The 17908-nt window shown below is 36.9% G+C and overlaps 1 protein-coding gene across 1 annotated transcript; it reads left to right on the top strand.

Annotated features, from left to right (window-relative positions):
* The first annotated feature begins 425 nt into the window (after positions 1-425).
* LOC131900919 (zinc finger protein 431-like) lies at positions 426-3690 on the top strand. The gene is made up of 5 exons (XM_059252236.1): positions 426-438; positions 1398-1417; positions 1503-1629; positions 1828-1888; positions 3609-3690. The coding sequence occupies exons 1-5, from the start codon at positions 426-428 to the stop codon at positions 3688-3690; spliced, it is 303 nt and encodes a 100-aa protein (XP_059108219.1).
* Positions 3691-17908: the final 14218 nt, after the last annotated feature.

Below are 17908 nucleotides of genomic sequence, written 5' to 3'. Positions count from 1 at the left end.
AAAACCTTAATAAGAGGAGCCTTTCTGGATAAAATACTGGGTGTGTGATATGCATCTCCATAGTCTTAATCAATTTCTTCTTCTTTATTTCTCCTGTGTTATCATTGAAATTAATCAGCCAGCTTTTTTTATATTGCCATGGTTTAACCACCACTATAAACACTATATTTAAATCATGTAAGATACAGTAGAAACAATTGTTATTCAGTGTTAAGGCACTTTGATAAACTACACATTTTATGTTTTTCTTTGTTTGTTTTTGAAGATGACAAGGTTTGTCTGTGTAGCCCTGACTCTCTGGGAAGTACACCTCTGTACACCAGGCTGGATTTGAACTTGGAGATCCCCTGGACTCTGGATCCCAAGTCCTGGAATTAATAGTGTTCCAACATTCCTGGATTTTTTTGTTTTTATATTATTGGACAATGGGCCTGGAATGTAAGTTTTTGTACATGTCAACTATATGCTGCTGTACAGAGTTTTACTCATATTTTGGATTTTTAAAATTTGGCAGAAAGTATCATTCTACTTCTTGGGGTGGCATGTATTCATGACATTAATATAGCCTGTGCCTTCCAAGTCATTGAATTGCAGGTGCATGACCCTCTTTCTGCCTGTTGTGTTTGTTTTTAAATGAATATGAAATTTTTACCTCTATGCATTGATATGTACCATGGTGTTCCCTGGTCCTCACAGTTATCAAAAGATGAAATCAGAAACACTGAACATGGAATAATTGATAGATGTGATCCCCCATTTAAATAATGGCAATAGATTCTCTATGCAAGATCAGTAAGAGCTCTTTACTACTGAGTCATCTCTCTTGCCCTTTGTTGTTTACTAATGTTGTTTACTAACCATTTATATTGCTACTGTTTTCGTCTGTCCATTTGTAAATGTTTAAAAACACAGTGACTTTTAGTAAAATCTTATTGGTGTTACAGGTTAAATTAGGACAGTTCAAGTTTCTGGAAGATTAATACAGAATAGTAACGTATGCTTAACTCCTTTTCTTTGTTTGACTGATTCTTTCATGGGAGACAGGGTCTTAATATGTCCTTCTGATTGTCCTGGACCTGATTGCATAGACTAGAATGACATTCAATTTAGAGGCAGTCATACCTGCCTGTGCATTCTCAGTGCTGAGGTTAAAGACCTGAGGCAATACACCCCATTTGTCCATCTTATTTTTCTTTTTCTAGTTACTAGTTGTCCATACAATTTTTCTCATGTGTACTCTGTACTGTTGATCTATTTATTTGTTTCTATTTTTGTTAATAGGCATTTCTCTGGCAAGATGATACTCTATTCCAAGGGGATAGAAATGTCAGAGATTTTATTCATTTCTTTCTAATGTGAATTGGTGATTATGTTATAACTTCTATGTCATTAAATAGGTATAGAGAATACCAAGACTGTATGACTCTAGTGTCAAAGAAGTATATATTTACAATGTAGTCAATATTATGCTGTCTATTTTACACATGAATGAAATATGTTAGAAAGCAGTGACTTATGATGACTTGCATGTAGACTTCACTTGGGAAGAGTGGACTTTGGTGAATCCTTCCCAGAAGAATCTCTACAAAGATGTAATGCTGGAGACCTACAGGAACATCACCACTACAGGTAAGACAGAATTTTTCTTCATGTTTTAAAATAAGGGGACATCTGATCCTTGATAATTCATGTTCTTCTGTAATTTAGTTGATAAAGAAGAATGAGGTAAACAGCTCAGGTATGGTTCTAAGGTAGACTGCACATAGTATCTAAAATTTTACACAATGGTCAAAAATATAACATATAATTTGTGATACTCTATTCTAGGATACAGTTGGGAAGACCATAATAATGAAGAACATTGTCAAAGTTCTAGAAGACATGAAAGGTAATTTTCATGTGCAAACTGATACAAATGTACCTGTGAAGAATTTGTAATGTGTCCTGTAAGTTATAAACAAAAGCAACAGTAAATAAGTACAGCTTAAACTACAGTGATAATTGTTAAATTCTCACAAATACATTTACCTCAATTTCATGTTGTTGAGCTGCATTTGTATACCATTCTTCTAAGAAAGAAAGCAAGGAAACAGTTCCTTAAGATATCACGTCTTGAATCATACTACCATGAGTGCTTTGCTGTAGAACCATCAATCCATTTATTTCATACTACTCATATTACAAAATGTTTACATATTTAAGAGGTGATAAGTATATCTCAAAAACCTTTTAATATACAAATAGTCCATAGTAATAACAGAGATATTCATATAACTGTTGTGACTGTGCTGTTTAGTAAGAGGTGCAGTTAGAGTCAAAAGTCAAGAAAATTGTCACAGAGAAAGCTTATCCCTGTAACACAGGTCAATGTGGACAGAAAATCAAACTATCTATTCACAATGGAAACCTTTTATTGTTCTTCCTTTGCTCAGTATATCATATGTCACTCTAGATTCAAGTCATATCAGTGTAAGGATATGAAAATATATCCCATATCTCTGTCTCAGAACAATTTGAAGATATATAGCAATCCCCATGTTAAGTATACTTATTAAATTTGATTCAAGTACACAAGTAATTGGTTTTTTAGTTTCATTGTTAATACAGTAACAGATTCACGAAGTAGAAAAGTCTTATGAGTACTAGAAGAGAGTAAATACCCCTGTTTGTCCTAGTTCACTTAGCAAATTTATGACTCAGAGTATAGGAAAAATTATGATTGAAATATGGGTAAAAAAAACTGTGTTTTTCCAGTTCTCTTTAAATATCTAAAAGTACTCATATAAAAAAAAGATTCTGTAAATGTGAATCTTGTAATAAAGAATGTTACCATCAAAGACATCTTCAAAGATGCAGAAAACCTCTTAATAAAGGAGGAAAACATGATTGTAAAAACAGTGATAAACTGCTAATATCTAATTCTACTTTACAGTTAATTGTAAAATTACTTCATGCAGAATTAAAAATTCAACAGTGTATTGAATGTGTTAATCATTTTACATATGCCAATTATCTTTGAAGTCATGGAAGAAGTCAAGCTGGAGAGAAATCCTGTGTAAACATTCAATGTGTTAAAGCCATTGCATATCCCAGTACTGTTCAAAGGAATGAAAGAATACTTACTATAAGGAACCCTATGAATCTAATTCAAGTATTAAAGCCTTTGCATGTCACAAAAGTCTTCAAATGCATACAAGAACATACGCTAGACAAAAATTCTATGAATGTAATCAGTGCGGTAAAGCTTTTCCACAATTCAGTCATCTTCGAGGGCATATAAGAACACGTATGGAGAGAAACCCTATGAACTCTATCAGTGTGGAAAAGCCTTTTTATGTCAGACTCATCTTTAAAGGCATAAATGAACACATCCTGGAGAGAAACCCTATGAATGTAATCAGTGTGGTAAAGCCTTTGCTCATCACAATGCTCTTCAGTTGCATGAAAGAATACATCCTGGAGAGAAACCCTATGAATGTAATCAGTGTGGTAAAGCCTTTGCAAAAAAACCGTAGTCTTCGAAGGCATGAAATTACACATATTGGAGAGAACCCCTAAGAATGTAATCAGTGTGATAAAGCCTTTTTATGTCTCAGTACTCTTCAAAGGCATAAAAGAACCCATACTGGAGAGAAACCCTATGAATGTAATCAATGTGGTAAAATTTTTTTGTGTAACAAAATACTTTAAAGGCATAAAAAATTGCATACTGGAGAGAAATACTATGAGTGTAATCAATGTGGTAAAACCTTTTTGTGTAACAAAACACTTCAAAGGCATAAAAGAATACATACTGGAGAGTAACCCTATGAATGTAATCAGTGTGGTAAAGCCTTTGCACAATACACTTATCTTGAAATGCAAAGAAGAACACATACAGGATCTAAATCGCATGAATATCAAAAAATCTTTGAAATAATAAAAGAACATACATCATAGAAATCCTATGAATATAATCAAAGTTGTTAAGCCTTTGAATGTCACAAGTCTTTAAAGACATAAAAGAACACATACTGTAGAAAAACCCCATCAATGTAATCAGTGTGGTAAAGCCTGGTTATCATAGTCATCATCAAAGGCATAAAATAACACACTGTAGAGAAACTCTATGAATGTAATCAGTGTGGTAAAGCCTTTGCACATCATAATATTCTTCAAATGCATAAAACAACATATAATGAATTGAAACCCTATGAATATAATAAGAATGGTAAAGCCTCTTTTTGTATCAGTAGTATTCAAAATCATGAGAAACTGTGGTATATATGCACAAAGGGGTACAACTCAGCAGAGAAAAACAATGACATCATGATATTTGCAGGTAAATGGATGGAACTACAAAATATCATCCTGAGTGAGGTTAACCCAGACTCAGAAAGACAAACATAGTATGCACTCACTCATAAGTGGATACTTGATATAAGCAAAGGAAAATCAGACTGCAACCCACAGATCCAGGGAGTCTGCCCAGCAGGGAGGACCCTAGGATGAATGTGGCTTATCATAAGTTTTGGTTTTGCCCAATCATTGGGCAAGCTTTAGTGAAATATTTCACTATTATGGTAAGAATTTGTAATATATCAAGCTGTTGAAAGAATGTGCTTGCTGTATTTTCAGGAGGGGAGGTTAAAGTCTTTATAGATTATGGACCAGCCTATAGAAAAATGTCTGCTGTAAATCAAACAGTGAAGGGGAAAATGAGTAGGAATCTCATTTACACAACTTAAGTAAAGCATAGCTCTCTTAACAGGTGAAGATAGGTTTCTTCTATGTCCCAGAATCTAATCAATGTTTATATGCATAATTCCACTATCATTTGGCTTATAAGGGCTTACTGGGAAATGTTATCATTTATACTATTTTCTGAAGAGAAAATACTTTACTGTTTAAAATAACATTGGACTTTTAAATTATAACCTGTTTGTATGTTGAGGCTATCTGTGTATTATTTCTCTTGCTGTTGTACATAAAATGTTTTCACATTCAAACAAAGGACACATACTATAGAATTGTATTACATATAATATATAGGATATACAAACTCATAGAGACAGAAATATTAGATGTAATTCAAGGTGGAGAAGAAAGGAATATAGAGCAATGATTTCCTAAGTATAGAATCTCTGTTTTGTGTGATGCAAAAACCCCACAAATGGACAGTAGTATCAGGACATAATATCATGAAAGTAATAAATCAATAAAATTAATGTAATTAATAAATCTTGTAAATATAAATATTGAATGAATCCTGTGAATGTAATCAATGAATACCACAAATGCAATTAATATCTTGAGTGTAATTAATGAATATCATGAGTATAATTAAAGAATAAATTCACTAAAATTAAAAAAATAAAAAGAGAATATCATTTGTTATTAGATGTAAGTTGGAGATACTAGAAAGATATCTCACAATATACATTGCCACTATTCTAAATATATAATGCATTTGCAGTTGCATATGTTAGAGTTGTATTATGTATAGGCAAAGTTAGGACCTGATTATTGTTTTCACTTAAAAATTAACTATGACACAATTGTCAAATTGACAAGGGGTGGATTGTGATCACTATTCTTGGTAGTAAACTGGACTATATTTGAGATATAATTCAGAATTGGACAGAACAATTGTGATCTGGACCTTGAGGCAAGAAGATAACATGTCTTTGATCCAGATACTGATGCTAGATTACAGACATCTTTAATCCAGATATTGTGGCTGGAAGAAACACCTTCAATCTGGGTCATACATTCTGCAGAAAGGACAAGGGAAAAAGGAAGATTATGTATTAAATTATGTCCTCTCTCACATGCCTTGACAGAACATTCATTCTTTCACTGGCATTGAAGCCTACTTCCTTAGGATTCCAGCATTAAAAAAAAATAGCTGAGACAGCATAGTGGGATTGAGCATCAACTAGATTCATCAACTTTCCACTCATACCTTACCATTTTTTGGCTTCAGCCTGTGAGGCACTCCAATAAATTCCCACCTCTCTCTCTCTCTCTCTCTCTCTCTCTCTCTCTCTATATATATATATATATATATATATATATATATATATATATACACACACACACACACACACACACACATATGTATGTACAAACAGATATAGCATGGCTGCACATGTTCAGGAACTAAGCAAAGGGTCTTGTGTCTTACATCCTCAATTCATGCTGGTGATAGCATGGGCACATAATCAGCATAAGCAAGGGATCGCTCCATAATCCTGCCTGTGCATGTTGACTGGAACCCTTAAAAGCCAGATTCAGACCCCTCCTCCTCCTCTCTCTATTTTCTGCTGCCCCTACTACCTCTATCTCTTTCTCTCTCTGCTCCCTGAATATGCTCCCTTTGAAGGCCTGGTTCTTATGTCCCCACCCTTCCTAATAAAGCTATGATACTGGGTTATCTCAGGGTTCATGCTTAATAAACTTTCCAAATGGTAGCCAGTGCTGCTTATCGTTTTTAACAAGATACATAGATAGATAGGTGGAGAGAAAGAGAGGGAGAGAGAGAGAAAGAGAGAGAGAGAGAGAGAGAGAGAGAGAGAGAGAGAGAGAGAGAGAGAGAGAGAGAGAAATTCATTCCGTAAGTTCTGTGACTCTCGAGAACCTTGACTAACACACTGGGGCTCCCCGTCAATTAAATTTCTATGCTTTTATGTTCTAAATTTTGATATATACTCTAACTACACATCTGAAACACTCTTAGCAAATACTTCAGTACCAGCTAATGCAGATTTGCAGAAAATACCCTTTCATTGTATAAAGCTAAAGAGCATGGAAAACAATAAAGCATAGGGTTAGATGTTATTTCTGATGAAAAATTTAGACAAGAGTATGAGCCCTAAGATACATAGAAAGATTAGGTTATTTATTTTAATCAAGTTCATAAGTACATGTTACTTAGTATAAAGCTACATATTTATTAATTTAATCTAGTAGGCATTTGTTCTTTAATCTATTAAAATTCAAATACTCAATAAATTGATACATAAAAGGGATAGACCAACATCAATTGCCAAGGAAGGAGAAAGTAAACTCTCTCCAGTTATAAAGCCACCATTTAGAATTGTAGTTAACAGACTAAATGGTGGGGCTGGGAAGATGGCTCAATGGTTAAAGAGCACTGATTAATCTGGAAGATCTGTATTTAAATCTCAGCACCCTCATGGTGGATCACACTATCAGTAGCTCCAGTTCTAGGGGGCCAGACACCCTCACACAAACATCTGGCCATCTTTATCTATTCTTATAAATGGTTGGAATCATTGGAATGCCAGGTACTTTCCTTAGTTGCTGGACCATCCTTGAATGGATCCCTGGGTGGTATCAGGTTATGGATCCAGATGTTGCCTACCAGTAAGCTTTCATGGCAGCTGTGCCTGGGTCCCTAAGCCTGTCATGGCAGCTATGTGGTCAAGCTGTTTTGGGCCCCCTTCACTCTTCACCAATATCTTTCAGGCCTGTTCCAATGTGTTGTTGAAATGCTGCAGCTGTCCACTTCTGGGTGGTGCTTGCATGATGTACACAACCACCAACTGGCCCTAGTTTTCTCTTTCTCAGTCAATCAATAATAGTGAATAGCCCATGAGCTCTGTGTGTGTGTGTGTGTGTGTGTGTGTGTGTGTGTGTGTGTGTGTGTATGTGTAGACTATGTAACACACCCTGGGAAATTAACAACAATCTTTCTTCCTCTATGTACTGATTGCTAGTACTAAAAGAATGCACTATCACACACAGCTTAAAAAATATTTTTATGGTCTAATTCTACTCAACTTATGGTGGCCAGGGAGTCCGAAGATGGCAGCAGAACTGCTGATTTTTAAGTTACAGATAGTAGAGATGCTTCAATATGTAAAAGGAATGGAAGCTGGATGCTCTGAAAGAATGTTCAGTGCTCTTAACTCCTAAGTATTTACTACCCTCAGTTTTCTAGTCTGGATTGTATTTCCTCTCCAAGGCAGCCTAGTCAGGGTTGTACACATGATACTGCTTGAAAAGTAGAATTCTCCTCCATTTGAGAGAATAAGTCATGGATGAGCTCCCTAATTATCTGTCTAATAAAACATAATCTGTCAATTATCCATATATGTATAAAAAACAACAATGGATACAGCAGGTTGTTTTCATGAATTTCAGCATACTTATTCACTCATACCTAACAAGAAAGAATTTAGAAGGGGTTTGTGAAGGGAATAAATGAAAAGATAAAATAAGGAAGTGATACAATACATTTTAATTAATACTTGATGGAAATAAAGCTTAAGTGAAAGGAGGGCTAGAGAGATCACTCAGCAATTAAGAGCACTGGCTGTTGTGACAGTTGACTCAGGTTCCATTTCTAAAACTAATATGGTAGTTAGCTCCACTCCAAGGCATCTCCTCCCTTCTTCTGGCATCTGTAAGTACTGTGCGCTGACACATGCATGGAAAACAGCCATATAATTTATTTTTTAAGTTAGAAAAAGGGAAAAATACAATTTCCTACAGTGATATCATAGCCCCGAGACAGGCAGCAACCAGGGCTAGTTAAAATGATGTCCCTATGGTCTTGAATAGAAGGAGGTGTGTCCATACACTGAGCCAGCCTTCTCAGAGACCAAAGCAGCTTCATTCTAAGGTTAATATAGTTCATTGTAACTATTCATCTAAGAGCAGAGTATACAGTGCTGTTGAGTGACTTTTCCTTGCAGTTTTTTGTATTTGTGTTCTCTGTCTTTTCCATCTGTGAGAATGGTATTTGTACAGTTATCTGTTAGACAGAGCATCAAGATTGACAAGTTGCAAATGTTCCAAAGCAATATTTTTTCACTGTGCCATTTATTAATTTTCAGCTAAGACATTTTGGTACAAGATGAATATACCAGAGGCATTTCATTCCATTTTTTTTTATAATTTACATATGTCTCTGCATAACATTGCAGTAAGAGTTCCCCTACATGTCTCTGCTTTTACATTGTGAGCATGTTCAGAAGTGGATTTGTTTACTCACCTGTTTAGGAATAGGAAAAATTCTACCTGGACATGTCCAACCTTCCTAAGTAAAATCCACATACTTCCTTTGTTTAGGAAAAGCATGCTTTCTCTGCCTCCTTCAGGTAAGAAATGTTTCTCATTTTCTCATTCTTGGCTGTTGTGATGGTTATTTCTGGTAGTCAAACTGACTATATCTGGAATTAACTAAAATCCAAAGAGTTGGGTTGTAGCTAGAGTTTTTCTGACTGGCCCACTGTCAGGACTAATCTCTCTCACCTGCCAGTTACACAACTGCTCAGACCCAACCAAGTAAACACAGAGACTTATATTGGTTACAAACTATATGGGCATGGCAGGCTTCTTGCTAACTGTTCTTACAGCTTAAATTAATCCATTTCTATAAATGTATACCTCGCCACGTGGCTCGTTGCTTACCGGCATCTTCACATACTTTTTGTCATCATGGTGGCTGGCAGTGTCTCTGACTCAGCCTTCCACTTCCCTGAATTCTTCTCCTTGTCCCGCCTATACTTCCTCCTGCCTGACTACTGGCCAATCAGTATTTTATTTACTAACCAATCAGAGCAACACATTTGCCATACAAAACATCCCACAGCATTGGATATACATGTTAGAGATTTTCTTTTAATGTTTTGAAATTAAAGACACATTTTTAATTTGGATCGTTTGAGGTAAAATCCAATTTCAGCTGCTTGGTGGCTATGTACACCTTTACTCCAAGCACTCAGGAGGCAGAAACAGTTGGAATTTCCTAGGATTGATGCTGGCTACACAGATAAACCCTGTCTTGAAAACACCAAAATAATGGAACAAAGTTTAAGATCCACATTTAATCTGGATTGTACCTCAGAAGGTAGTCTCCATATATGAAATATATTGAAGGAAGAAGCTCTGTCTCTTTCTTTGCCTGCTTGCCTTAGCACTGGCTACAAGTTCATTCCTTTAACAGCATTAGAGTGTGCTTTATCTTTATTTTGATGTATACTGAAGGCCAACTGAAATATCTAGCCTCATGAACAGAACAACTACTAAACTTTTCAAATTTCCATTGACAGGCAAAAATTGTTGTACTACCTGGACCACAGATAGTGAGATGTTCTATTAAATCAGCTTTCTACATACATGGAGAGATTCATTGCACAAGTTCTGATCATGTAGGAAACCTTGAATAATACAGTTGTGTTTTTTTTTCACCTGTCCACAAAGGAAGATGTGATGGTTGACAATGATGTGCATAAAGATATTCATCCTAGCCCTATTATTTTGTAAGTATTCAACTTTCCATGAAGACTACTCTTTATTATTACTTACTTTGCCAACACATTTCCCTGAATTTCAGGAATAAAATTCCTTAATTAATGGGGCCATCATCCAACTTTCTGATGGGAGAAAGACCTATTATGTTGTTTGTGGTCTAGTTCCAGCTTTTTTTTCTGATTTTCTATAGTCCCTGTGACTACCAGATTAAAAGTACTTAGAATTCACCTGACCTCAGTGTGAAGACTCCTAACAAACATCTGCTTTTGTGTCTTTCAATGTCTCTTTATTTGTTAATATTCCAGGTACCCTTCCATAAGTGTGACAGAGAATCTCTCAGCTCCACATAGTACAGTGTGCTGTACAATGTAACTAATCACATTTTGTACAGGAAGAGAAAGGGGATGTGCCAATGAAGGGCAGGAAAGAGCAGGGTCTGCTATTTGAGCTAGGGGCAAATCCTATTGAAATGCAAATCCCTAGTAGGTCAGAACAAGTCTTTGTCTGGTATGGAAGACAGGATCAGGAACCATTGTGCTGTGTCTTTAAGCCCAGTGTAACCCTTTGTGAGGTGCTCTTGTCATTCAAGCCTCACTAGCCAATCATGTCCTTCAGGCAATCTGTCAGTCAGAAGTTGTGAAGTGTCCTTCCGGTCACCAGTTTCAGGCTTGGCATTGAAAAGGAGTTGATGCCAGTGCTTTTTTGTGCTGTTCTGTGAGAGCTGCTTCAGGCAACTGAGCAGAGAGCTTGGGCAAGCTGGAAAATTACAGCATCATGAGTGAGGGTCTGCAGTTCCCAGATAGGGAGAAATGGTCATCACAGTTATGGAAGCCAGTTTGGTAAGTCCTAACATGGCTGGATGTAGAATTCCATATGTTCTTGCATGGTCCTTCATGGTGCAGCATGTTTCTGCTCATCCTGCATGTTCCAGTGGGTTTCTGAGTGGTTCTGGGTTGTGTTTGAAATCCCTGGGCTGGCTGCCAGCCTCTGTGTAACTTCACTCTGCTGGCTACATCTGTGCAGAGGATTGGGCATGGGACTGTGCTTTATAATAATCTTGTAGTTGACATCACTGTGAAATGCCAGCACCATAGTGCTTATGTTGTCACTATGGAACCCAGGTTTGATTAACACAGATAACTGTGTTACTATATCTTCCAGAAGTATCATACTTTGAACTTTTCACATTTAGGTTTAGGATCCATCTGGATTTTTATGGAGCTCATGAACAGTATCTCCTGTTTAAAGTAGCACTCCACTGCTAAAATGTGATGTAGAAAAGTAGAATTGATGGTAAAACATCCTACAAGTTATTAGGAAACATTAATTCACAAAGTAGAATTTAGGTAAGTGATGGCTGCATTACAAATACCCCAAAGATAAGTAGTATGCTAAACATGCCTGTCAGAGATTAGTATGATAATTTATAAATTTTTTTTCTCCAGGATTAACCAGCTACATTCCTATAACAAAGGAGACAGCCCTGGTTTATAACCAGCAGAAAGGCCCATCCCATTATTAAAAAACTGGCTTCTAAATGCTGCTCAAATGACTATTACAAGGTCACAGCCAACATCAAGTCCTGGTGTGCCATAGAGGTATATTAATTTTAGAACAGGGGTGTCTTGCAGTCCTTTTGAAAACCTGTTCTGAGTCAAGGGCTCCTACATTGGTTGAGGTGGACTTCAACCCTCTTTGTAAACTGACAGAACATTGCCATTGCTATTCTTCTGACTAACCACTCTAAAGTCTTGGATTACATGTCAGGAGTTCTAAAATGACCAATTTGAGTCACATAGTACACTGTCCACTGCAAAACATGGAAAGTATTTGCATATGTACCGTGGCTTCTCCCTTCAGACCAGAAAAGGAAGAATAGTGTACGGTGTACATTGCAGAGGGAAACAGACTAGACAATAGCTAGATCACAACTGAAGTGAAATTCAGTGAGCATCAGGGTTCTTCATTACAAAGAAGGACTGGTGGGACATGGAGAGTGACTTTCTCTGCAATGTTCTTTCATGTATTAATTCCTTCCATGTGAATGAAGACAAACAGAGTTGGTGGGTATACAGTTTAGGGAGAATAGCTTGAATTACTAAGTATTCTGGTTCCATTTAGCAAACTCCCTGTGCAAATCTATGCAATCCTGGTTGACATAGTTAAGCAAGCTCAGAGGTTTGAAACATAAGCCAATGACTTTAACTCTGTGTCTTCTTACAACACTCAGTGGCAAATATGGTGATATTTTATTGGAGCTGAAATGTGATCTTATTTATATGTTAATAAAGTTGCCTGGGTATCAGAGCTAAGAGCAAACAATTAAGCAGAAGTCTGGCAGTGGTAGCACATGCCCTTAATCCCAATCACATGGCAGGCAGAGTCTGTGTGTTCAAGGACATAGCCAGTTTGGTGACAAACACCTTTAATGCAAGTACCAAACATAGAGACCTGGAGGTCTGTATAGACAGTTAGTGATGAAGAAATCATGTAGCTGTGTTTAGAACCAATGAGAAAGCAGAAAGAAAGTCAATAAAAATACAGACACACAGGAAGTAGGTGTCTTTTCTCATGGCAAGAATGGCAGCAACAGTGAGTGGTAAGAAGGTGGTCTTAGCTCTTGGCTAATGCTCTCTGATCTCTGGGCTTTTAACTCTGCATTTGACTCTGTGTTTCTTATTTAATAACACCGTTTAGAATTAAATCTACAGACTAACATGCTACAAAGTCATGCAATCTCTTATTAATGTTATTCACTTTACCATGGAGGTACCTACTCCATTTCAAAGTCAGTATAGCTACGTTTTCTTCTAATTATTTTTATCATTTTAACACATCAGTTATTATCATTTTAAAAATTCATTTTCTTTAAATGCATTGATGTTTTTTTCTATTTTTCAATGTTTCTCAGTTTAAGAATTTCATTCCATTTTTTCTTAAGTGCTCTTATTTATCTATTTATGTATATCAGTTTAGAGTAGTGGTTATCAACCCTGGTCATGGCTCCATTTGGGGGATCAAATGATTGTATTAGAGGACTGGCCTAAGATGATTGGGAAACACAGATATTTATATAATTCATAACAGTAGCAAAAGTATAGTTATGAACAGGCAGTGAAAATAGTTTTATAGATAGGTGCATCACTGCATAATGGGGAATTGTATTAAAGAGTCACAGAATTCGTAAAGTTCAGAACCACTGATTTACATCATTGATTCCTGTAGCTCAGGCTTATCTCACACCATAAAATTAAGAATTGCTTATCCTGTCTCTACCGCCCAGTGCTGTAAAATCAGTGCTGAAACTACTTCCTGGCTGGGCCTTGACTGGACTGTGGAAAAGAAAAATAGATTAGTGAATGAGTATCCTCCAACTTCTCTAGATTTTATTGTGAATTTATTAGTGAATTTTGACCTGTATAAGAATTGAGTTCATTTGTTTACATTAAACATGGTATACTCACAGCACAGAAATGGAGGAACAAGAAAAATGGTGATAGCCTTCCTGCTGTGACACCAGTTGATAGGAGAAATGGGTAGTGAGGTAGTGAATGTTAGACCATAAATAAATATTCTGACTGGCCATTTCTTGGGTCCACAGACAAGGCAATCAGAAATGTGGACAAATAACTGAATTTTCATGAGAACAAATTCCTGTAGTTACACCAGTTCAAAGTAAATAGACAAAATGGGATAAAATGGTGTAACCCTGTCTAATATAAGTGTGTTTTACATGTTTAGGATGTACACCCCAAGAGAAATGGTGTTAGTAGTACTTGGTGTGCTCTAATACAAATCACTAGTCTCTGAAACAAATGGCCATAAAGTCTGTATCAACTTTTTAACAGAATGTATGGGATTACAATTACATTATTTCCACTGTCTTTCCTGCCTCCAACCCCTCCCATAGAACCTTCATTGTGTTCTAATCCATTGCTTCTTTTGGCTTAACAACAGTTGCCATTAGAATGTGAGTAGTCTTTGTTTGCAGGACTTCCCAGGTATGAAGTAAAGTAAAGCGTTGGCTGTTCTGGACATTGGATATGTTATTTTCAAAATGTAGGAAATTTAATTTAAGTGTATGAGTTTTGCCTGTGTGTATATCAAGTGAATGCCTGGTAACAGTGGAAGTCAAAAGGGAGTGTCTGTTCCCCAGTGCCTATAGTTATAGAAAGTAGTAAACTGTCTTTTGGAGGCTGGGAATCAAAGTCAGGCCCTGTGAATGAGTAGCCAGTGCTCTCAGGAGTTAAACCATCTATTAAGCCCCATGAATATGTCATAGCAGTAAGGTGTGATGGATGATCCTGATTTCATCTTTACCTCAGCCCTGATGACCCAAAAGAAATACAAGATTGAAAGAATCCAACCCTAGCATAGACATGGTTCTTGGAGAAGTTCCCAAGCCCAAATCTCCAGAAAATGAGGGAAGAGTACAAAAAATGTTCAAGAGAGTAACTGACAAATCTTTAAACTGTCTGATGACTTGATCAAAGCCAGAAGTCTTAGTTTATCTCTAATGCCAAAAAATGAGCAGCAATGTGAGCCCATGAGGACAATTGTCACGGGGACCCATGCTCGAGTTTATGCCCCCTGTAAGGAGAGAAGAGGAACTTGCAGGCATGAGGACTGACTTGTCTGAATGGGATGGTATTCTGTTTTCTTGACACTTTTAAAACTTTCAGTTAAGAACCCTGGATGGTGGTGAATCCAGATGACATCTGGGTTGTCAGAAAATCCTGAGACACAAACAGAAATTACTTGAAGGTGTGAGACCAAAATGAGCCATCTTAGAAATAAGACCAAAATGCTTTACCCTAAAATTAAGGCCTAAGATTTCTCCTTTTAGGAATAGGCCATTAGTTACTGAAACCAGTCAGTTCAGATTCCCGAAACCAGGAAGTGTAAAAGTACAGAGTCACAAGACAGTCACGAGGTAATGCCTGCCGGACTATGGAATGTCCTCTCCCTGGTTTCCAGGGTAACTGACCACAGAAATGCCCCCACCTGAGGGCAGCCAATGAAAAATGGTGGCAGGCAAACACTCCCTTAGAAATAATTTCTAGAAGTTCCTAGAAGAGAGCCAATCAGAATTGTACCTATACTAGCACCCCTAAATGATGTAACCTTGTGATTTTTCCCTTTAAAAGCTGAGCTTGCAGATAGGTGGGCACTTCCTTCAGCCTCCACTGCGTTGGATGTATTGGACGAAGTCCCTGCCTAGGCTTGTATTGCTTTTGGATATCCAGAATTAAACCTTGCTTTTGCATTCCAGCATGCTTGTTTTTGGTGGTCTCTCTGGGGGTCACGATCTGGGCACAACAGAAGGTAGGACAATTAGGCATTTACAAAAAGCTATAGCATATGAAAAAGTCATTAGGGAGAGAGTTTTGGGTGTGAAAGCCCAGGATCAAATGACCAGAGAGGAATGCTTAGGGCGTACCTGAAGACAAGCTGGCTATTATGCTCTCTGTATTTACTCAGTTGTGGTGAATCAGTGCCCTCCAGGTCTTTCCTTTTTTTGACATCTACATGTAGCTGTCAGTGACAAGTTCCTGCTGGCCCCACTTTGTCATCCTCATTTGGGCCTTCAAACTCCTCAGTCCCCACCTTGTCAATCCCTGTAACCTACATTTCTGTTAAGAATAAGGGTGTTCTAAGGAGACCCTTACCTCTCCCTTTGGCTTACAACTAGTGAAACAGTAGACCACATGAAATTCTAATTATACTGGGCATCTCATTGTGAGAAAAGACTTGAATCCTCCAGATAGGAATATGGGAGGATTTCATTGATGGGAAAAATTCATTATATGGCTTCATTAGATTATTTAATTTTGCATAACATTTGCCTTCTATCTAATCCTTTTAAGACCCCAAGGATGGGTTAGTTACCCTGTATTTTCTTTTATTGTTCCAAATTAGTCAATTTGAATAAATATCATGTTTTAATTTTTCATTAATAATTTGCTTTTTTCCCTTTCTCTTTTCTGTTTTCTTTTTTTAATAATTTATTTAAGTTAATCTTATGTGCATTGGTGTGAAATTGTCAGATCCCCTCGAATTGGAGTTACAGACAGTTGTGAGCTGCCATGTGGGTTCTGGGAATTAAACTCAAGTCCTCTGGATGAGTAGTCAATGCTCTTAAATTCTGAGCCATCTCTCCAGCCTGCTTTTCTGTTTTCTATTTTGTAAAGAATAGTATTACTATAATTCTTTGGAAGGCCTGATACTCACACTAGAGACTAGGCTATCCTAGGACATCAGAGAGATCTGTTCACCTTGCTTCCAGAGTGCCTGCATTATAGTTGAGCATGTAACTCACTGGATAACTTGTGTCATTTAATTGGCTTACTGAGGATGAAGGGCTGAGGCTTCCAAGTTAGAGTAGCCAGGGTATAGGTTCTTGTCCTATCTCCAGTAACAGAAAAATGTTCACATCAAATGTAGCTTTCCTGCCTTAATGTCTGCTGTTTTCCAACTATGAGAAATTTATTTTTCTTTATTATTGAGACTGTTATAACTCAACAATGACCTAGAAGAGTTCTTTCCTTATTCTGCAGACAGTGAAACCAAGGCTCACAGAGATAAGTAGTTTTTGATTATAGTTAAGTATAATTGTTCATGTAAATCATCCCATCATTCTAATGCCTCACTAAATGCATTTAAAGCAACCTAAGCTTAACATGGTGCCTCAGGCCTGTAATCATGGTACTTAGAATGTGGAGGTCAAAATTTCAGGTTTTCAAAGTCATCCAAAATAAGAATGGTCAATGGGGTATGGTGGGAGGACCACCAAACAAATAGAAACTGTGATTGGCTCAGAACAGTGTCTATAATCTTCCTGCCAGCTCCAAAAATTCAGCATCATGGTACCAGCAATTGTTAGTGGAGGTTCTTACCACCTCAAATTTACTATTCTTGATAATGTTTTCTAGTCTTAATAATGTTTCCTGTCCATGGCACCTAGATCACTTGAAGATCAGACTCCTGTTCCTCAGTAAATAGTGAAATTCTCCTGCAGGTGGAAGAATTAGCCTAAGGCAGGGATTAGCTCCCTAATTATATATCCAACATAAAGTGTTCAGATCTGAATATATAAACACAACCAACAGAAATAGATTCAGCAGGTTTTATTCATATATTTGTGCATACTTATTGTCAAATGCTTAACAAGGAAGAAATTGGAAGGGAAGAATTTGGGAAGGGATGGAGAGAGGACAAGGAAGGGGGAAATTGATTTTATACATATTTATTAAAATGTATGAAAATAAATTTTAAAAAGAATTATCTAGAGAGATAGCTTTAAAGTTAAAAGCAGCACCAGCTTGTTACATAGGACACAGGTTTCCTTATACCTAACCATCTCCTGTAATTCTCTCCTGGCCTCTGCAAGTACTCTGTACAAACACCTGGAGGCAAACACCGATATACACAAAATAAAATAAAGCTTAAAAATGGAAATATCTGCAATGATGTCACAGCCCTTAGACAGACAGCATGCAGGGCTAGTTAAAATGATGTCCTTCCTGTTGTGCCCAGGTCGCAAGAACACCAATCAAGACCACCACAGAGCCATTATCCAATGAAAGCACACAGAGTTTTTATTAACAAAACAAGCAAGCTTAGTCCATGCCCAACATCTGACACA

This window comes from Peromyscus eremicus, unplaced genomic scaffold, assembly GCF_949786415.1.
Source record: "Peromyscus eremicus unplaced genomic scaffold, PerEre_H2_v1 PerEre#2#chrX_unloc_1, whole genome shotgun sequence".
NCBI classification, from domain to species: domain Eukaryota; kingdom Metazoa; phylum Chordata; class Mammalia; order Rodentia; family Cricetidae; genus Peromyscus; species Peromyscus eremicus.
This window is presented reverse-complemented; position numbering and strand designations above follow the sequence as displayed.

Bases quoted from the DNA above. Each gene is read 5' to 3' on its own strand.
- LOC131900919 (XM_059252236.1), top strand. The intron at 1,630-1,827 runs GTAAGACAGAAT...ACTCTATTCTAG, and splicing joins CAGGAACATCACCACTACAG to GATACAGTTGGGAAGACCAT. The intron at 1,889-3,608 runs GTAATTTTCATG...TACTCTTCAAAG, and splicing joins AGTTCTAGAAGACATGAAAG to GCATAAAAGAACCCATACTG.